General features: G+C 40.5%; 1 protein-coding gene across 1 annotated transcript; it reads right to left on the bottom strand.

Annotated features, from left to right (window-relative positions):
* Positions 1 to 11,764: 11,764 nt before the first annotated feature.
* Positions 11,765 to 22,869, bottom strand: utp15 (UTP15, small subunit processome component). Its single transcript, NM_001011103.1, is given in 13 exon segments — positions 11,765 to 12,493; positions 13,251 to 13,309; positions 13,713 to 13,846; positions 14,115 to 14,216; positions 14,485 to 14,637; positions 16,246 to 16,330; positions 17,278 to 17,413; positions 17,625 to 17,750; positions 17,985 to 18,163; positions 18,256 to 18,440; positions 18,808 to 18,900; positions 19,995 to 20,150; positions 22,801 to 22,869. Coding segments are annotated over 12 exon segments (1,548 nt in total). The 5' UTR covers positions 20,085 to 20,150; positions 22,801 to 22,869; the 3' UTR covers positions 11,765 to 12,287.
* Between the last annotated feature and the right edge of the window lie 206 nt (positions 22,870 to 23,075).

Here is a 23,075-nt window from a genome sequence, read left to right as displayed (position 1 = left end):
CATTCTTGCACCTTGTACAAGTGGGAAATTTTTGGGGCCTTGAATTCTGAGTAATTCTAAATTTTGATTTTTGATACTCCTGGAAGAATAGGTGAATAGCAGCCATAAGCACCTACTGGCAGCCCTGGCTGATTAGTTCAACGCTAACTAAAAGTATGTATGTCTAAAAAAAATGTATGTTTTATGTAAAGAATATAAAATCTCTAACTTAAAAAGTTGTTTATAGACTGCCCCTTTACAGAACATGTGCTGCATGGCACATACAAGGCGACACATGAGGCCAACAAGGAAAATGGGCAACCTCTCTGTTAGAGTTTGATGTGCCGCGTAATGAAGAGAGGACAATAGCAGGATGACATTTCCTTTAGTAATATCCTTCCATAGTTTTAAAATATCACAGAATGACAATTGCTCCTTGCAAACAAAACATGTTTGAATAGAGCCACGTTTAAAGGGCCATTTGGGTGAAAATACACAAAGCCGGAGAATAAAGAGAATGTGATTCCAGAAATCATTTAGGCTCCCTCTAGCAGAGAGGACATGCCCTGAGCATGTAAGCAGGACTTAATGCTCTTGCATTACTTTGGTTTCTCCTCATCGTGAAATATTCATTTTGTGTTAACAGGAATGGCTTAGCAAAAAGGTGAGAAATAGGCGTTTCTGCTTATTTTAAGACGTGGCACCATGACATCACAATGCAAAGGCTTTACCATTTTGTAAGTCAGTCCCTGTGCAAATGGAGGAACAGTCTGGCACAGGCTGCATTAGTGTGACGTAAAATACACTCTTTAATGATATATAAAGAAAAGTAAAGGTAATCCTGTGGTTATGGAGTTGGTAACCTTTGTTTATAGAGCCTCAAATATTCTGTAGCAATGGAAGATTCAGCAGTAGAACTGCCAAACACTGAGAGCATTATAAAGTGAAAGGTGAGCCTCCATTTTGCTTTGCAGTTAGGGCTGCCACCTTTAGTGGAAGAAAATACTGCTCTTATTTTTATCAGGTGGCATAACTGTCAACAGTGTAATGCTGTTATTTCTTAAGCTGCCCATACACGTTCAGATTTTAGTCTTCTTCCGATGAACTTTCGGATATCAATTGTACATTTACGTTGTAGATGCAATGATCTAAAACTAACATTCAGACTGAAATTGTAGGATAAAGCCATAAAAATAACAAATTGGAGGATGTTCTGAACATGAAATAGTTGTCAGACACCAATCGTACGAAAGTGGCTTCCTGGGAATGCATTGTAGGTCCCCCGCAGATATTGTCTGACACACATTACATGTGCAGATTTTATAGTTATCCAACCGAAATTCCCTAACCTGCTGTCTGATCAACAAAACAAGCGATTATTATCGGGAAGATAATTCTGAGTCCCTATACAGTCCAAAAATCGTATGAAACGTATGATTATATTAGTGTGTGTACGGCCAGCTTAAAATATTAATGAGTAGGATGGAGCTGCAACTCCAGGCCTTACCTAATATTTACACCTTGGGAGAAAAGTACACAGCGGGATGATTCTGAGGCCTTTGTTGGTTTTGTGTTCTGTAACTGTGTGGACAGGAGACAAAGTATACTGAAAGCTCCCCCCCCCCCTTGCCATTCACATGTCTGTTGCCTGAAAGTGTGCCTGTACTTAAATATAGGCCCATTAAAGTTTTTAGTTCCAGGATGTTTTAAGCTCTTAATCCAGCCCTACCTTCCTTTGCCTAGCGACTGCTGCAACACTGTCTTTATCTTTCCCAGACTACACTATTACTGTTTCCAGATTCTCATATCCACCCAGTACAATCAATCCTTAATCATTTCTTCCCCTAAATTGTTCTCCTTCCCTTAGCAATGTATATGTAAAGGGAGGATTCCGTTTACTTTATTGCCTCCCCAAAACAAATCTGTATGTCCCCTGTCCCTTTAAAATTGTAATGGTGATGACACATGGGGCAACAAAGTGCCCAAGAATACCCTTTTTTTTTTTTACAAGAATGGTAAAACATTTGAACCATGAAATCACGCAAATATACGTGTTGCAAATCTCTTCTTTTTTAAATGTCAGAGGCTTTGACGATTTTCCTATGGGTGACAAAGCACCCTGTGTGCCATCACCCTAAGCCTTTTGGGGCAAGAACCTCCTGTATCATAGGTTACTTAGCACATATCTGTGTAAATCTATTAAGTAAATCTATTACTTTGTTTTTGCTGTAGGGTGTGGGAGGAAACCTGACTACCTGTGTAAACCTATGCATACATGGGCAGAACAACTCACTGCAAACAGCACCCAGGTCAGAATGAAAGTCAGGAGCCCATCAGTGCTAGGCAGAAATGTTAAACTTTAAAAGTGCAGCACATCTTTGTAGTGCCATATAAATACATACAATTCACACAGAACATATCTGCATTTATAAGTACAGGTATGGGACCTGTTATCCAAATGCTTGGGACCTGGGGTTTTCTGGATAAGGGGTCTTTCCGTAATTTGGATTTCCATATCTTAAGTCTACTAAAAAGTAATTTAAATATTAAATAAACCCAATAGGATTGTTTTGTCTCCAATAAGGATTAATGAGATCTTAGTTGGGATCCAGTACAAGGCACTGTTTTATTATTACAGAGAAAAACAAAATAATTTTTAAAAAATGGAATTATTTGCTTATAATGGAGTCTATGGGAGATAGCCTTCCCGTAATTCGGAACTTTCTGGATAACAGGTTTCCATATAATGGATCCCATATATATTCTCTGCAGCCCTTTGTCTTGGCAAAAGCATTATCCTGCCTCTGATAGCTATATTAAAGAGGTTGCAAACAATATAAAGGCATATTAATATAACTTATAAATTGACCTTTAAAAATGCAATTTAACTAGTTTTCAACTGTAACACACATGGCAGAGGGCTAGTAGCTCGTGCTTGGCAAGTATGAGTAGAGGTGATTTTAGTGTGGGTCTGAGTATCCTAGAGCCGACCAGAGACTCTGACACCATGGGCCTGTGCTCACAGCAAGTAGATAGTGCCTAATGATATACAGAATGTTGATATATAAGCCCTCAGTGGAAATAAAGATGGGCTGACAGGAATTGTCCTATGCTGTAGTCCACTAGATACTAGAACATCACTAGGGCAGGCCCGGACTGGCAATCTATGGGTTCTGGCAAATGCCAGAGGGGCTGCTGTAAGATGCCATAGACAGTCACTATTTATAGCTGGGGGGGGGCTGTTTGGTCCTCCGTGTACTTAAAATGCCAGGGCCTATTTTGATTCCCAATCCAGATCTGCACTAGGGCCTAGACCAGTCCGAACCCAGGCGTTTTGGTCACATCCACAAGTAGTGGCAATCATACTGCTGAATGTACCATGGCCCCAGACATATTGCCCCTTTCATTGTCGCCACAAATCTACATCTGCTCATTTCATTTTTCTATCATTTGAGAGCTGCAACATCTAAGTTCTAAAGGTTATTACAAAGAACTCTGTAAATATTACACCTGACACAACATTTTTTAAATTTTGAATAAAGCCTGAAAATCTTGAACAATGCACGAGTAACAAATACTCTACATTATGCAGTGCAGAACAGTACATTATGTCTTCTGTTGCTACTTTGTCCCATCAGGCTGGGCTTATTGTAGGCTTGGGGCCATAGAAAATGCTGTTTGCACACATCCCCGTAGCTTAGCCCATTCCATTCTGAATTTATTGCTCTTGTGTTACATGAAAGCGTCAGGCCCACAAAAACAATAGGAAACAGATCAATAACTTTGCAGGATAATATTACAGCTTCATTGTTTGGGGGCAGGATAATTCTTGCTTATTTCTGAAAGGCAATGGATACGTGTTGCTGCTGATGGAAGAATTTTACTCTGATTTCATTCTTTTTGGAAACGCAACAAAAACAAGTCACTATTATTTCTCTATGGATGGCTTCCGTTTATTAGTGCTGCTTCTCAGTTATTGGTCTTTCAATTATCTCTAGAAGTACATACCTACTGTTCCACTTCTGTGTCCTAGCTGGGGGTAGGTGTAGGGCTTTATTGAGAATGGCAGATGTGGCTCATAATGGTTATAAAACATAATGGTAAGACAATATAATGGTAAATAAAATTTTTAATTATTTGTTATGATTATGCGCCTCGGTGGAAACTTCCAAAAGTGTAGCAGTTAGTATCATACGTTTGATATTACTTCTAGTTTGGTTACATTTGGAATATATTATATATTGAATCTAATTATTATTATTATTATTAACATTTATTTATAAGCACCAACATATTCCGCAGCGCTGTATAATAAGTGGGTTTCATACATTCGACATACAGAGTAACATATAAGGCAATCAATAACCGATACAAGAGGTGAAGAGAGCCCTGCCCAAAAGAGCTTACAATCTACAAGGAGAAATGGTTGAGACACAAGGTGTGGGAATGGGCATGACCAGAGTTGTGAGAGGTGTGGAACAGGTTATTGCTTTTAGCGGCACACTGAGGTTATGTTAAACTAGATTATTGCCAGCAGCATCAAAAATAAAAAGACTGCTTATAAATATAATTTACCGCTATTCAGCACTGGTTACATGTATGTGTTTGCATCCAAACCTGCTCTATAGATAACAATAATAATCTAAATAATGTAAATAAGCTGCTGTGTAGCCATGGGGGCTGCCACTCAGACTGCAGTATTGCTGCAGGGCACACATTTACACATAGCAGATAACAGAGGAGCACTTTGAAGAACATTAAGTAGAGGAGATCAACAGGGGTCAAATGTCATTCATTGCTCTCTACACACCTACAAGATGACAACCTTTCTTTTATAAAATAGAACAGCTGCTGAGAATATTTACAGCCATTTTTCTTCACGTTTATTACGTGAGCTAAGCCCATGCTTGGCTACATTGTAGAACTTTAAAACTGATCATTGGTGGAGATTGTGGTGTCCATAATAAAAAAAAAATGGTATTCTCTACAGCAATTATTCCCAACCAGTGGCTCCGGAGGAACATGTTGCTCCCCAACCCCTTGGTGTTGCTCCCAGTGGCCTCAAAGCAGGTGTTTATTTTTGAATTTGTGACTTGGGGGCAAGTTTAGGAGTCATAAAGACAATGTGTAATGCCAAACAGAGCCTCCTGTAGTCTGCCAGTCCATATTGAGTTACCAAATAAGCAATCACAGCCTTTATTAGCCCCTTGGGACTTTTGTCAGGCTTGCATTGCTCCCTAACTTTTAAAAAATGTTGCTTACAGGTAATAGAAGGTTGGAGAGAGGTTGCTGTACAGGGTCACACTGGCCTAGGATCTCCTGGTGGCCCCCAGCTAGAGACAATTTGCATTATCGCTTTTGTATTTCCACCATAGGTTTATATGACACCTATTCCATTTAGCACCATCTACTTCCATACTACTGTCGTCAATATCATGTTCTTGGGTGGGCCCTAGGATGCCCAGTCCAAAATCTCTCCAAAGCTATGTGAGCATGCGATACTGAGACATTATGCTGTTTTGTTTTTTTTTAAACTTAAATACAAATGGATTTTGTTCCAAAGGAGAGCTTATTTTCACTTAAGAGTGAGGAAATACCCAGGCAGCCAGGAATGTTGCTCAAGACTTCAGGCAGAATTTCCTTGCTTTTGCTAATGTCTGTGCATAATGCGGTCGTCTTGGATTGAATTTCCTTCGATTGTTCAAGTCTAAGTGCCGGAATGCAGATGTGCAATCTTGTGATGCTTGTGTGGATGTGACAAGGAACTCGGTGGCACACAACAATGACATGCCTGTCCTGCTTACTGGAACTCACTGCCTGCCATCCCTTCCAGCAGCTGTGATCTGAGGAAATAACATAGATTTTTTGGAACATGTAAAGGAATCACAGTTTGTTGCTTGGAGACCTTTGTAAAGCCCGTCAGGTTAAAGTGTGCGCCGGGGCTTTTGATGAGATATTTTAACACTATAGGAATGAAATATAAGTTTGTGTTTTGTTCCGTACTATTTTGAGAATGGAATGGCATTACATAAGCCTGGTTTTCTTACACAAAACATTTAAAGAGACTACATATTTTTCTGAAACAAATAGCATTGAAGTTATAGAGCACAATGGTATTTCCTTGGCCTGCAGCTTCTTGCGGTGTTGCCACTGCCAGGGTGTTACAAGGTCTTACACAAGAAGCCAGCAGTAAGTGGTATTTCTGCCCATGTATTTACAACCCAGAATGCACTGTGAAAAACACAGAGAAATGCAGAAGACACCACTAAATCCAGAGGAATGTATGTGGGCCCAAGCATACAGGTTTTATAACTGCAACCTCCACTTCAGGGGTGCCCAAGAGGTAGATGGGGTTTACCAGTAGACCACTTTAATGTTTCTGATAGACCACAAGGTGGATGCCATCCTGCCACTTCTTTTTTTCCCCCCAAAAAAAGAATTCTTGAGTTTCATCCCAGCATAGAAGATTTCCCCGCCTGGCCACTGTATACATTTGTTCCCACTATATATATGTTTCTGTGTGCAAACTACAAAGTGGACTGGGAAGAAGGAGAATAAAAATACAACAATCCTTTTTACATTAAACGTGTTGGCACTGCATTTATATACTGCTCTGTTGGCACTTGTATAATGCTTTGTGTGTGAATTTGGAACTACATTTATATTGATATGTTGCACTATTTTTATTAAAGGAGAAGGAAACGTAAAAATTAAGTAAGCTTTATCAGAAAGATCTATGTAAATACTGCCTTAAGCACTCACAGAAAAGATAGTTCTCTATCAAAGGAAACAGGATTTCTTGTTGTTTTTTGTAAACATGTTCTTTGGTACCAGACTTCCTCTCTCAGAAAAATCCTTCATTCCCAGGGCCAGAGTCTGCACAGCTCTCTCTCCTCTTCCTTCTCCTGCTCCCCTCTCCCATAACAATTCATAAAACTCTCTCCCCCCACCCTTTGGAATGTGTAATCTGAGCTACCAGCCTCTAGAGCTGCAGCAGGAAGCTACAAAGACAAAGCTAAAATGGCAGCTGCAATCTTAAACAAACAGAGAAAGCTTCTAGGGCTCTTTACTCGGGTATGATAAAGTTTTCTGCAGAATAAATATAGTGTTCTAGGTGGCACTAATGTGGCAAATCTATTGGCAGTAAAATGCCAAAATGACTTTCCTTCTCCTTTATGGTAGATCTTATGACAGAGGCCAAGTGGCAAGAGTAGATCACAGGGTGACAAAGTCTGGGCACCCCTGCTTTAAACCAATGTTTTTCCCCATATGTGCATCTCAGCTAAAGTCTTTTCAGTGCTTTATTCCTGATGGTGATACACACCATCAGCTGGGTAATATTTCTGTGTACATTTTAGGGCATTATCTCCCCACCTAAATACTGGCCCTGATTTTGCTTGGCAGCCAATGATTAGTCATGGCAACAACTACAACAGTTAGATATAAGGTTACCAGATTTCCAAAGTGAAATCTGGGGACAGGAAGGGGTCTGTGGCGTGTGTTAAATTTTTATATTTTTATATGCCATGCCCATGCCACCTATTGCCATACGCCTGCTCAACATCAAAGACACATATTTTAATGCTCATATATTTCCCTTCTTTCAGCAACAGAAAAGCTGGCATGGGAAGTTTGGAAGACATGGGGGGCTCTGTTGACATGGGGACAGCCAGGGACAGCATTTAGATGCAGGGGCGCTTACTGGGGTCAATTTTCTACTGAGACAGGGAATCTTGTTTTTTTTCCCATCCTCATATTCTTCCTCAGTCCACAATACTCAACCCATATTCCCTACTCTGTGGGGGTTTAGCTCTTCTTACCCTAAACCGGCCCCAGCTCCAGCACTGGGATCTGATGGCGCACTGGAGAAGGAGAGAGAAAGGACGATTGGTGAGTTGTGAGCACTGACAGTCTGAGACACATACGCAGGGAATGGAATTGGAGTTTCACCCCCAGAATGAGCAGAAATTATCAAACAGAGTTAGGGGAGCATGGTTAGAAGTTCATGGAACATTTTTAAAATTATACCAACACATTCTTGGGTAAAAAAACAGGCATGATGGGATGCTTTAACATTACTTTTAATACGAGTTATTATAATTTTAATAATGCCAGAATCCAACATGCAGATATCATAAAATGCCCTCTTTATTCTCTGTACCTAATTATATGTATTACATTTGAATGTATGATTAGTAACAGCTAACCAATTATATGTTATGTTTACTTGGTAGTATTTCAAACCACATGTTCAAAAGTTAGGGTTGCTTAAAACACAGGCACGCAGCTGCCATCTAGAGGGGAATGTAAGTATTGGGAAATACTGTTTATTTGAAATGTAACATTCACTGAAAGTTTTCTTAAAATAGAAGGTATTTACATGCCCCCTGTTACACACATAGCATTACCTTAAAGGAGAAGGAAAGTCATTATGGCATTTTACTGCCAATAGGTTAGTCACATTAGTGAGAGCTAGAACACTATATTTATTCGGCAGAAAGCTTTACCATACCTGATTAAACAGCCCTAGAAGCTCCCTTTGTTTAAGATAGCAGCTGCCATTTTAGCTTGGACTCTGTAGCTTCCTGCTGCAGCTCTAGCTGTTGGTAGCATAGATCACACATTCTGATGGGCAGGGTCGGACTGGGGGGTGCAGGGCCCATAGGGGCTCCCGCACTCCCCAAGGTACGTGTCCCCTGCAGGGGCCCATGCTGTGCACCCCTAACACCCCCCAATCCCCGCCCAACGTCCTCCCCTGAATGCGCATATGTAAACGCATCAGGGGAGGATATCAGCGGCCAGGGGAAGCGCCAACAGGGTCGGGCCTGGGCCTTGGCCCCCCCGGGTATTTTCCTGGTGTCCCGGCGGCCCAGTCCGACCCTGCTGATGGGAGGGGGAGCAGGAGAAGGGAGAGAGCTGGGCAGCCTCCTGCCCCAGGAATTTAGGATTTTTTGAGGGAGGAAGTCAGATTCCAAAGTACATACAGTATAAACACATAAGAAGACAAAAAATCCTGTGTTTTTTTTTTTATAAAGGACTCTGTGAGTGCTTACGGCTGTATTTACATAGACCTTTCTAATAAACCCTACTTAATTTTTACCTTTCCTTCTCCTTTAAAACCAAAAATGAGAGCCTTTAAAGTGATTGTCATGATTTTTATGGTTTACTTTTTATTTCTAAATTACATGGTTTACATAGCAAATAATACTCTCTACCATTTTGAACCAACAAATGTATTCTTTAGCTGTAATATTGGTGTGTAGGCGCCATCTCAGTGCATTGTGCCTGAGTCTGAGCTTTCAGAAGGAGCCAGCGCTACACATTAGAACTGCTTTCAGGTAACCTATTGTTCTTCCTACTCAGTGTACTTTTAATATGACCGAAGCCACATAACCGCGAAACAGGGATTCTCCTGCTTGGGTGCTATTCTCAGGTCTACCAGTAGGTGGTGGCTTGTGAACGCATTCTGAACTCTACAATGCTGAAATCCTCTCCAGCCTTCAGGAAACCTACTTTTGGAAGGGTAAGGGAGCCTGGCCTGTCATGAATCACTGTCCTTCATTGTATTTAATGTATTTGGGGCTAACGTTCCCACTACTTCAGACATTTCAAAAGTACTCAGTTGTATATTCCCCTATTATAGAAAATGTTATATAACTCGAAATACCCCAGATAAGTCAATAACATACAATCAGCTCATGCACAGGATATTACAAGTATGAGATCCCTTATCCAAAAAAATTGTTATTGAGAAAGCTCCATTTTAATCAAATAATTCAGATTTTTAAAATTGATTTCCTTTTTATCTGTAATAATAAAACAGTACCTTGCATTTAATCCCAACTAAGGTATAATAATCCTTATTGGATGCAAAACAATTCTATTGGGTTTAATTAACACTTGGGTTAGGTATGGAGATACAAATTACAGAAAGACCCTTTATTCGGAATACCCTTGGTCTCCGAGCATTCTGGATTACGGGTCTTATACCTGAACAAAGATTTGTAATATATTCCAAGACAAGAGGATTATGAGTGCTATTGGTGCACCTTATAGGTAAAGGCTGGGTATTTGGAGGTACAGTTTACTTCTAAGCTCTGTGTGTAACCTACAATTTGGAAACCATATACAGTGAGGAACATAAGTATTTGAACACCCTGCGGTTTTGCAAGTTCTCCCACTTAGAAATCATGGAGGGGTCTGAAATTCACATTGTAGGTGCATTCCCACTGTGAGAGACAGCATTTAAAAAAAAAAAAAAAAATTCAGGAAATCACATTCTATGATTTTTAAAGAATGTATTTGTATTGCACGGCTGCACATAATATTTGAACACCTGAAAAAATAAGTGTTATTTGGTACAGAAGCCCTTGTTTGCAATTACAGAGGTCAAATGTTTCCTGTAGTTCTTGACCAGGTTTGCACACACTGCAACAGGGATTTTGGCCCACTCCTCCACACAGATCTCCTCTAGATCTGTCCGGTTTCGGAGGTGTCGCTGAGCAACACTGAGTTTCAGCTCCCTCCAAAGATATTCTATTGGATTTAGGACTGGAGGCTAGATATGCCTCTTACGGAGCCACTCCTTGGTTTTCCTGGCTGTGTGCTTCGGGTCATTGTCATGTTGGAAGACCCAGCCACGACCCATCTTCAATGCTCTGACTGATGGAAGGAGCTCAAACTTCTCACAATACATGGCCCCACTCATCCTCTCCTTAATACAGTGCAGTCGTCCTGTCCCCTTCGCAGAAAACCACCCCCAAAGCATGACGTTACCACCCCCATGCTTCACAGTAGGGAAGGTGTTCTTGGCATGCAACTCATACTTATTTTTCCACTTTCCTTCACTCCACACAGTGAGTGAACTTTAGACCAAAAAGTTCTGCTTTGGTCTCATCTGACCACATGACTTTCTCCCATGCCTCCTCTGCATCATACAGATGGTCATTGACAAACTTCAGACGGGCCTGGACATGGGATGACTTGAGCAGGGAAACCTTCCGTGCAATGCATGATTTGAAACCATGATGGCATAGTGTTTTACCGATAGTGACCTTTGAAACTGTGGTCCCGGCTCTCTTCATGTCATTGACCAGCTCCTCCCTTGTAGTTCTGGGCTGATTCCTCACCTTTCTTATCATCAGTGATACCCCACGAGGTGAGATCTTGCATGGAGCCCCAGTCCTAGGGAGACGGACAGTCGTCTTTAGCCTCTTCCATTTTCTAACTCCAACAGTTGATCTATTTTCACCAAGCTGCTTGGCAATTGCCCCGTAGCCCTTTCCAGCTTTGTGGAGGGCCACAATTTTGTCTCTGATGTCTTTTGACAGCTCTTTGGTCTTGCCCATCTTTAAAGAGCTCAGAGAGGTGCTACTAATTTAGATTAATGAGTGGAGGAGGTGGACTTTTTAAAGACAGAGTAACAGGTCTTTGAGAGCCAAAATTCTCGCTGATTGCCAGGTGTTCAAATACTTATGTGCAGCAGTGCAATACAAATACATTCTTTAAAAATCATACAATGTGATTTCCTGATTTTTTTTTTTAAATGCTGTCTCTCACAGTGGGAATGCACCTACAATGTGAATTTCAGACCCCTCCATGATTTCTAAGTGGGAGAACTTGCAAAATGGCAGGGTGTTCAAACACTTATGTTCCTCACTGTACAACATTCATGTATACAAGCACTGTCACTGTATAAAAGGGAGGAGAGAAGGCTATGAGACTTGTAGTGCTGCACAGGGGGCAGTGCCCATCGACAAACACACACTGTAGAAAATGAACAGCATTCTTTGAAAATATTCTTTATTTTTTAAGTTTCAACAACGACTGCAGGTAAAATGGAATGTTTCAACCCATTTCTGCTCTGCATGCCCTCCAGTGCAGCGTGACCCTAAACAAACCACATTCAAACAACAGACATGGAGGGCGTGGGTGCAGTTTATATACTGCCCACTTACAAATGTGATTGTACATTTACACAGCAGGAAGTGGCGCTGTCAAACTGGGTAAAACTGAACTCCTTGGAGCTACTCGCTGCCATTACTTGCCAGGGTACTGGTGATCTCAGGAAGAATCCTTGATGTAAAAACTGGGAGTTTGTCCAACAAACTGCAAGTTTTCAACATGTTTAAAAGACATCCACATAATAAACTGGAGCTCTCTTTAAAAGAGAGAAGATGTGGCTTTCATTATACATTTTGTATAAATAGATGCAGTTTCTGGTGATGCTTGTATTAAAATATAGTACAAAGGGTAAGCCAAACTGAATTGGCTATCCACCAGATAAAAATGTTCACGCTTCCACTCCATTACTGGGAACTGAGAGGCAGTATTGGTTTGGGTTCATCCCATGGGCTCTCTTTTTTCGATGTCATCGTAGCAAACAGTGTGTCCATCATGCCCAACATTTTTAAGAGTTCCTCCTGGTAGTTAATTTCTTTTTCTAGCACCTCTTGAAGCCTTATGAATTGTTTGTAGATTACAGAAGACTGACCCACAACAGGAGAATAGATATCTAGAAAGACAAAGAAAGAAAATAACTCAATACAAGCCTTGACAACAGGAATGTGACTCCTTATAACATTATATAAAGGTAAGATAAGGGGTAAAGTAAGGGCATTCTTAGTTAAGTTCAGAAAAACTGTACTGTCAGTGTCAAACAGCTCTTTGGTGAATAGATCACAGATATTGAAAAACTGCTTTATTATTTTTATATTTTTTAATAAAGAAATCAGAATCAGCTGCCCGGATACAACAAATTCAAAGCTGTTTATTTCTCTCTGGTCAGACACTGGATGGGTAGGCCCACCCGAGGGACCCACACACAGCCCAATAAGAAATCTGTTCAGTCCAGAGGGGCCTTTATCATCTTATTTTAAATCTTAAGTTCTGTGCCCCAATGCCTATGGCGCCTACTGAGTAATCCAACACTGAGACCATGTATGGCCCAAGATTTAGGCTGTGATGCCTCAATAACAGTAAGTACATTTATCCTCCTGTGTGTGTGTGTGCGCGAGTTACCCACCAAGTTAGAGTGAAAGCTCCACAGGGAAGGAACTTCCCAAATCTTGCCTCTTACCAGTCAGCACTTAATCTGGAATCTAAGTGTAATTCTGAAATTTGTAATATTCTATTATTGCATTTATCAGTCTGTTCCAATGTTGCATTGTTTTAAATGTACTGCAATGTGTACACAAGTAGCACTATAAGTAATTATATGCTTACAGTTTATCCCCTTTTACGTTTGTATTTATTTGCATGCGTTGGCTTACCTATAATGTGCTCTGCCACATTTAATAGAATTGGTACAAACTGAGGATTTACCAGATGTCTGAAAAGAAAAAAAAAAAAGAAAAAAAAAAAAAAGTTACTACAAATCCAAATATTTACATAAGTAAATGTACAATCTAAAATTTGCAGATTATGGATGAATGATTAATATAAGACACAAATGATAGCTTGACTGGATGGTCTTCTTTAGTGAAGCAGCTTCTCTATAAACTCTAAAGGTGGCCATACACCTTAAAATTACGATCGTTCGTTCCCTCCATGGACGTTCAGAGCTGAATCATCAGATACGGAGTAAGAAACAATAGGGATTTCCTCCACCTTATGATTCAGCCCTAAATGCCTTCAACGGCGCCCAAGCAAAATTTTTTCTCCCACCAATCAGCAAGTTTATAGAACTAAATGAGAAGTAAAATCAAAGCTGTTAACTCTGCATCGGCCCTTACTTGAGAAGGAAAATGAGCAGGTCGCTCAACTGCTTTTCGTTTCTTCCAGCGAGAGCATTTTTAAGAGTTCCCCTTCTTTTAAGTTCATTCATCACTGCGACTGTGACTTCAGGTCTTTGATTTCGAATCTGAGGCTACAAAAAAATGATGCAAAAGAAAGTTTAATACGGGAAAAAGATGTTGGGGATAGTGACCCCCTTTTGAAAGCTTGACAGAAGTAAAAAGCAAATAATTGTGACACTATACAAAAGAAAAAATAAAGACCAATTGAAAGGTTACTTAGTATTAGCCATTCTATAAACATACTAAAAGTTAACCTTTGGTGTTAATCCTAACATGTTGTACCCTTAAAGATACAGGAGTTACAGTGACAGTGCTTACCCTCCCCCTGCCCATAATTACCTGTAACACAGTGTCAAGTGCTTCCGTCATGTGAAAACCTTTCAGCAACTTGTCGTACTTTTTCAAGTGCGCTATTACTGGCTTACTGATAAAGATGTCATCCTGTATTTGTAAAAAAACATAAAATTAACATTAGAAAAAAGTATGAAGTATGAAATATGTTTTTACAATGTTGGTGTGCTTTCCCATGAAGATTATGGTACTTTAAGCTATTCTGGCCAGAAAGCCTCAGGCCAGGAGACCTATGCAAATGTCAGACCTCAACCCAAAAAAAATTAGCAGCACATTTTCATACTTCCAAAGTGAATGCACTTTATACTATAAGCAGTCTGTGTTTCTCCCTTAATAGGAGCACTGCTAATTTCTGTACCTGCTTGGGCATGTAGTCTTTGCCTCTCACAAACACTCTGTACCGCGGGTGCCTCTTTGTCGTGGACTGCAACTGTTTTCTCTCTTCAGGTTTCCGATGCTTAATGTTCAACACGCCATTGGTCATCCCCACTACAATCATTTGGTCATCTGGCTGCAAAGAAGACATAAATATATGTAGTACTACCCAGAACTATATTAAGTCATTTTACAAGAAAAAATATTTTTTTTGGAGAAAAGGGGTTTTAAAAAGAAAAGTAAAAAATAACTATTATAAGAGTGAATGCATCATTATCGACATTCCATAGAGTTCTCTGCTGGCCTGTCCCAAACTACCCAGCCAGTGTAACATTAGCCTAAAAGCTACAGGTATTGCAATAGCTAGTAATCAGTAACAAGGAGAATGTTATTGTGATTGCTAGAAGCCTTTGCCTATATGCATCAATGCTGCGAGGGTTGTGAATAAGTGTAAAATTAAACCTATGTGAATAAGCAAAGGACAAGTGCTGCCAAAAGCTTGGTCTGTATCAGCCAGTAAGCATTGTAGTGACACATTCATCTTTGCTTTCTTGTTCAATGGACTATTAGAGTTTAGCAGCAGTTCTGAGCTTTAATCACCCCGATTAAAGGAACAGTAACACCAAAAAATGAAAGTGTATAAAAGTAACTAAAATATAATGTGCTGCTGCCCTGCACTGGTAAAAGTTGTGTGTTTACTTCAGAAACACTACTATAGTTTATATAAGTAAGCTGCTATGTAGCCATGCGGGCAGCCATTCAAAGGAGAAAAGGCACAGGCACATAGCAGATAACAGATAAAACACTATTGTATTCTATAGAACTTATCTTTTATCTGCTATGTAACCTGTGCCTTTTCTCCTTTTTTACAACTTGTATGGCTGCCCCCGTGGCTACACAGCAGCTTATTATATAAATTATAGTCGTGTTACTGTAGCAAACACACCAGTTTTACCAGTGCAGGGCAACAGTGCATTATATTTTTATTACTTTAAAGCTCTTTCATTTTTTGGTGTTACTGTTCCTTTAACATTAGCCACTGATTCAAATATTAAGTGGGTATTAAAGGGGACACAGACCCAAATTCAAAATTAAAATACAGTTTTGCCAGTTCAACTTGCGCTGTTTTTGCTTACTCTTCTTCCTGCTACTCCCACATTGATCTACTGGCGGTGCCTGTGTAAGCATGCTTGATGCTCTCCTGCAGGCCAGAACTTAAAGTGCTTTAGATTGTTTTTAGCTTGGTAGATCAGAGTGCGAGTAGCAGGGAGAAGAGGGAGCAAGAACAGCGCAAGGTAATAAAATAGACACTGAATTTTTCATCAAAGCCTCATTTTTAAATGGGGAAACTGTATTTCAAATATAAATGATACATATCCATAAATGATACATATTGTTCCAACAAATCTTTTTTGTATAAATAGAAATCTTAGAACTTGAAAATATGTATTTCCTTACATAATAGTCACCACTGTAAACTATTTGGTTAAAAAAAAAAAAAAAATCTATATTTATATATACAGAAAAGAACAGAGCACACCCTAATAGTAATCAAATGCCCCAGGTGCTTGCAAAAACCATGTATATAGCAAGACAATGAGCCGCACACACAGGGACTTTGTTAGAAAACAAAATTTTTTTTAATGAAAACGATCCAACGTTTCGAGCACCAACTGTGCTCTTCCTCAGGGACAAACCAGTGTGTGTATGTGTGTGTGTGTGTGTACATATAATTTATACTTACTGCCAAAGCCAGGCTCAGTATCGAGGCAGCATAATCAAAGCTGTGAACTACTTTGTAGTTCATTGTGCTGTAGACCTTTACATGCCTGTTAAACAAAAGTCAGTTTAGTTTGCCTTTTGATTTTTCACAACATAAAGGGTAAGCGCACACAGTAAACACAGTGTAATTTACAGAATGAACGCAGGCAGCCACAGCAGAAAAGCTAGCACACAGTATATACTTATGTAGCACACTGGAATCCTGCTAAGATGCATGCTAACCACAGTCATGCAAAAAAATAAAAAACTAAAATATATACTACAGAAATGCACTATAAGCTGCTCCTCTAAAGTAATCACTTTGCACTTAGGATCTAGAGCAGTGGTTCCCAAGAAGCAAAGGAAGTGGCATGGGGCTGCTTTTGCCCTATGTTTTTGTTAGCAGTACAAGCTGCCCGGTATCGCCCTCTATGAATCTCCTGAAACCTTGTCAGGCAATTCTTATCTGAAAACAAGGCGAGTATCTTGAGAACTAAATTCATTCTTAATTGGAAAGCTCATATTCCAGAAAGAAAATGCCACAGTAAGGGTGTAACTAACCTCTAACTGAAATCCCACCAGATTCAGTATAATACTCCCCCCATTCCCCGCAAGTGGAAAATATAAAAATTCTAAGCAGTTGGCTACACTTGGCAAAAAATAATTGGCCGAGAGCCACAAGGAAAGAAAGAACTGCATTTGGCCCCCAAAAGTGACAATCTTGCTCTAAGGGCAGACGGATAGCTCTGTTTACCAATTAAACTATAAATATATTTATAGTAAGCACCCATACTCTCTCAACATGCTTGCTGTTATTTGGCTACTACAGGGGTTCCAAGATACATTCTCCACCCATCAGTCTCACTTGCTTGATGAAAGCAACCGAGTTTAATGTATAAAAAGCCCTATCTTGAGCCCAGGAATTGGCAAACACTTTTTCAAAACCTTCCCATTTGGTATGATACACAGTGAAGTTTGAGTAGATTCACCCGAATCCTTTAGATAAATTACCCACCTGTCTAATGAAGCAGATAGCAGCCTTTGACCAGAACTGCTAAGACACAGGCTTGTTACTGTTTTGTGGTGATTTCTTAATGACACCAGCAACTGCCCTCCCTTAAGTATGTCCCACACCTTAACATAACGGCCTCCTAGAACAGAAGGAATGAGAGAAATAAGTCAGAACATGGAATATTTTGAACATCTAAGGTTACATGTTATGCTTTGTAATAAGAGCATCATCAAACACGGCATAGTTCAGGTTCTTTCAGTTTTACAACAAACAGTTTGGTATACATTCATTAAAAATTTCCCAGATAAGTCTTTGAATGACAAACTGTCAATGATCTTGCCCAGACATACCTGCAGAAACAAGGAGGCCCCCAGAAGGGAAGAGAAGCACACTCTCCACAGGCTGTCCATGATCCATACTCATTACACTCTTGTCTGTTCGGCCATCAAATATTTTAATGGTATGATCATATGAACCTGCAACATGCATATGACAATAGAAGAATGCTGCTTACTTCAGAACAAAGTACTGAGTATGATTAATCAAAACACAAATTTCATTTAATCTAATATTATAGCAGACCCCACTTATACTGATAAACAGAAATGTAGGACAGAGCGAAATATCATAGAATATAAAAAATATGGCCCTAGCTTCACACCATCTGATCTTTTCATATTCTGCAAAGATTAAACAGACATGATACCCACCTGTAGCAAACAAATCATTATTCAGCGCACTTGTGCAGCCACATCGAATATAGTCCGTATGCTCATTGTAGCTCGTGATTTCTACGCCATTCGGAATATCCCAGAGTCTACTTGTGTAATCATCAGAACCAGACACAATGCGATACTTATCGGCGGTAAAGTCTACAAAGTGCACTGCTCTGTAATAAGACATACAAAAGCATTGTTAGATATTGAGAAAGGCTGCCATAACTCCTTATGTTCATGTCACAGGGAATTATTATATTCTTACTTGCTATGGCCAGAAAACTGTCTAAGTGCAGCTTTCCCACTGATATCAAAGAGCTGAACAACACTATCTTCACAGCCAGCAGCAAGAAGCTTCCCATCTCCCCGAAAGGTCCCACAGTAGGCAGTGTCTTTGAAGCGAGAGAAGGTTTTTATAGGTTCCTGAGAGTACTGTCCATAGAGGTGAATCTGGGGGAAAAAAAAATTAGTTAACACCTCTGGTGGCTTCAAAAAATTATCTAAGTAAAACTACTTTTCTACAGATAACCAATGTTAGTGGAGGGCAAAAAAACAAAAAACAAACAAACATTGATTATACCTACAATTCTAGTTAGTATAACACAAAGAGTGTTTCAGAGGAAGAAAGCAGAACCAACAGTATTGCTAACAGGAATAAAATAGTTGATATATTCAAGCAAAATACCCTTTCCCCTGCAGCGCTACTCTTCTGTTACTCAAGTTTGCACAATGGCTTCAGACATATAAATTTCTATTTGTGTTATTTACTATAATTCTGAGCTGTGCAGTTTAGCGCATTCGACTATATTCTACTTACCCGCGTGGATGACGTTACAGCATATGTGCAAGGCTGAACAGGTGAAAAGTGGATTTTTGTTACTGCCCCAAATTCTTTTATTTGAACCGGTGTCTAAGGAAAAGAACATACAATTTGGTATTAACAATAAGCCGAAATATGCAACTTCATGTGGAACAAAAATATATGATGGCAATACAAGAGTGGTAACTTCACAACACATCAGCACATAAAGAAGCTCATATCTATTGTGCATATATTTATATTTCTCGGACTCTCTCTACAGCTACTCCATCTATTATTTTGGGACTGCACCCAGGCTCCCTTGGACCTACTTATACGTAAGTGCCTGTCTTCTTGCAACATATATATACACACACAGTGTTAAAGAGGTTGTTTACCCTTGAGAGTTAACTTTTAGTATGAAGTAGAGAGTAATATTCTAAGATAATCTGTAACTGGTCTTCATTGTTATTGTTTTTTTAATTATTTCACTTTTTGTTTAGAAACTACCCTATATGGAATCAGCAGTTATCTGGTTGCTGGGGTTTAAAATACCTTAGCAACCAGGTAGTGATTTAAATGAGAGACTGGTACATGAATAAGGAAAGAACCTGAATAGAAAGATAAGTAATAAAAAGTAACAATAAAACTGTAGCCTCAAAGAGGAATAGGATTTTGGCTGATGGGGTCAGTGATCCCCATTTGAAAGCTGAAGAGAGTGAGAAGTAATTTCAAATAATTAAAAACTAGAAAACAAAAATGAAGACAAAGTAAAAAGTTTAAAGTGGTCCCAGTGGAGGTAGGATCACTTGGTTCTGTGACTCCTTTGGAGAGAATTACTCCAGCAGATCCCAGGAAATATATTAGAGAACTCTGACCAGAACAGTGCAGTGTGCGGTGCTAGGTACAGTACAGCCAAGATACTGTGCAGCACCCCTCAGTCTCCTTTACTTTAGAAACTTCCTTTTTTCTCTCTACTTTCAGTGACTCACATTTATAAACACACAAATTATAAACAATGGACAAGCCCAGGGACCTGGGACATACCAGAGCTCAAACTTACTTATGGATAGATAATAAACAACATATGACAACAATCCCTTTACTGTTATGCCCTTTCATGACCATTTTTTATAGCCTCTTTCTTATAAAGATACCCTTATGTAACCAATAAATCCAAACTAATTTTCACATTTGTATATTACCTTGTAACGCTTCCAGTACAAAGTATCCTGTGTTATCTTCTCACCAAGCTTGGGGTAGGTGGGGATGGCTACAGGCTTGTAACCGGACATTTTCTACTCATAAATGATGTATCTCAAACAAAAGGAATTGCACCTCTTGAAGAGACCAGAGCTCAGCTGAAATAAAAAAAGTTAAAACTTAAAGAAGCCATGGGAATTCCTAAATTGCTGGACACCAATGCCAATGCCTTGTAGATGTAATATTACACATTATGTTTTCTAACATGAATGGGATTGTTCTTATTTAACTATATATTATGGATGGGTAAAAATGGAAATATATAGAGATCAACACCGCCAGCTGTTTATTTTAGATTCTGTGCAAGGTTACAAACACGTTTGCTGTGACATAATCATATAGCTTATTATTAATAAGCTTAGAATAGTTTATTAAATGAAAAGTATAGACAATGTAAGTCTTGCCTGCATGTCCTTATGAAGTTGGTCACACAACCCAACAAAAAGGCCAAATGCAGATAACATGTGGTAAAAACACGCACCATTATAATTCAAAATGTGAAAGCAGTTGGGGTAGAAATTAATAAACCACATTTAAAAGATCTCTAAATGTGTAGCTAAACTATGTTTTGAGTAGTATTTCTTAGTAATTGCTCTTAGGTGGGATTTTTATACAGGGGAAGCATACCTACAGATTTTAGCGATTTGACATTTTAATGCAATACATTGATTTGGTTGATTTATATGGGGGTGCTTATTTTCACCACTTGTTATTAGCAAACCCTATTATAAACATCAGTCATATCAATTCCTAATATATGCTCTAAACCAGTGCCTTTGGGCTGACCCCATGGGGGGGAGGTTTGGAGTAGTGGCAATGGGCCAGATTCATGAAAGTACGAATTACGAGTGCGATTTGTGACAATTCGCATTAAATCCGAAAATTTCTGATGAAATTTCTGAAAATTTCAACCTGGCCCAAGGAAAGTCTCCCATAGGGCTCAATGGCACTCTGCAGCTCCAACCTGGCCCAAGGAAAGTCTCCCATAGGGCTCAATGGCACTCTGCAGCTCCAACCCGGCCCAAGGAAAGTCTCCCATAGGGCTCAATGGCACTCTGCAGCTCCAACCTGGCCCAAGGAAAGTCTCCCATAGGGCTCAATGGCACTCTGCAGCTCCAACCCGGCCCAAGGAAAGTCTCCCATAGGGCTCAATGGCACTCTGCAGCTCCAACCCGGCCCAAGGAAAGTCTCCCATAGGGCTCAATGGCACCCTGCAGCTCCAACCCGGCCCAAGGAAAGTCTCCCATAGGGCTCAATGGCACCCTGCAGCTCCAACCCGGCCCAAGGAAAGTCTCCCATAGGGCTCAATGGCACCCTGCAGCTCCAACCCGGCCCAAGGAAAGTCTCCCATAGGGCTCAATGGCACTCTGCAGCTCCAACCCGGCCCAAGGAAAGTCTCCCATAGGGCTCAATGGCACTCTGCAGCTCCAACCTGGCCCAAGGAAAGTCTCCCATAGGGCTCAATGGTACTCTGCAGCTCCAACCCGGCCCAAGGAAAGCCTCCCATAGGGCTCAATGGCACTCTGCAGCTCCAACCCGGCCCAAGGAAAGTCTCCCATAGGGCTCAATGGCACTCTGCAGCTCCAACCTGTCCCAAGGAAAGTCTCCCATAGGGCTCAATGGCACTCTGCAGCTCCAACCTGGCCCAAGGAAAGTCTCCCATAGGGCTCAATGACACTCTGCAGCTCCAACCTGGCCCAAGGAAAGTCTCCCATAGGGCTCAATGGCACTCTGCAGCTCCAACCTGGCCCAAGGAAAGTCTCCCATAGGGCTCAATGGCACTCTGCAGCTCCAACCCGGCCCAAGGAAAGTATACCATAGGGCTCAATGGCACTCTGCAGCTCCAACCCGGCCCAAGGAAAGTCTCCCATAGGGCTCAATGGCACTCTGCAGCTCCAACCCGGCCCAAGGAAAGTCTCCCATAGGGCTCAATGGCACTCTGCAGCTCCAACCCGGCCCAAGGAAAGTCACGATACCGAAGCTTGAATGAATCAGAAACTTTCGTACTCATTGTGACATTTGTAGTTCAAATTGTCGCAAAGTAAGAAAAAGTCGCAAAAATTTACAAAAATATTGCAGAAAATACACAAAAGTTTTAAACTTTTGAAAAAAAATACGATTTTTTTTGTAATCGGACCTATCGAATTTGCCCCTTAGAGTGATAATTGGTGACAATGACCATTTGTTCTTCTAAATACAGTACACCTGAAAGCCCAGCTTGTTAGATTAGGTTGACATTTGGGGGTCACTATTAACTAATTCATATTTAATTAGGGGGATATTTGGGGAGATTATGTATTTGCGCTACAAAATATTTTTGGAACTATTGTTACCCATATTGTACCCATTTTATGAACTAAAACGACGCTCCAACGAAAGGCTGGACCTCGAATGGGGAATCGAGCTGGGAAAAGTGTGAAAGTGTGCCAACCACTGGTAGAAAGAGAGGTTTCGGGGATCCTGCTGGTCACGGCTGTACAGTCACACCATTACTGATTAGGGAACCCACTACATCGTTTTTATTGCGATTTTTGCAGTTACTATGTTATCGCATAATACAGAAGGACAACGCTAACCCCCGACAGCCCCAGGATGGGCGATCAGATTGCCTGCAGTGGCAGATCGCTAACCCATGGCTCAGTCGCCTCATGGTGCTACAGATACACACGGAATCCGCACAACACAACATCGCATTGCAGATCATTTTAGAGACGGAACCTTTACATGAAATATCGCTCCATCCCTTACCTCCCAGCTCCAATACGTGATGTCGGTTTCACACACGGGCAGTCACGTTGCAGGAATGGTCGCTGCAAGCCGCCATGTTACTGGATGACGCACTTCCGGCCGGGGCGCAGCGGTTATAAGTCAGCAGCCGGCACCCAACTGGTGTAGGGACAGTTTAGATTTGAAACAGAACTTCATTCCCACGGTTCGGTTTCTATAGGGGATCGAGCACTGCCGGAGGTGCAATATCTTGTCACTGCCACACGCCTGAGAGTCGTACCATGGAGAGGGCTGGA

Source organism: Xenopus tropicalis, chromosome 1 (assembly GCF_000004195.4).
Source record: "Xenopus tropicalis strain Nigerian chromosome 1, UCB_Xtro_10.0, whole genome shotgun sequence".
NCBI classification, from domain to species: domain Eukaryota; kingdom Metazoa; phylum Chordata; class Amphibia; order Anura; family Pipidae; genus Xenopus; species Xenopus tropicalis.
The sequence above is the reverse complement of the archived record's forward strand: the minus strand, read 5'-3'. Positions and strand labels throughout refer to the sequence as shown.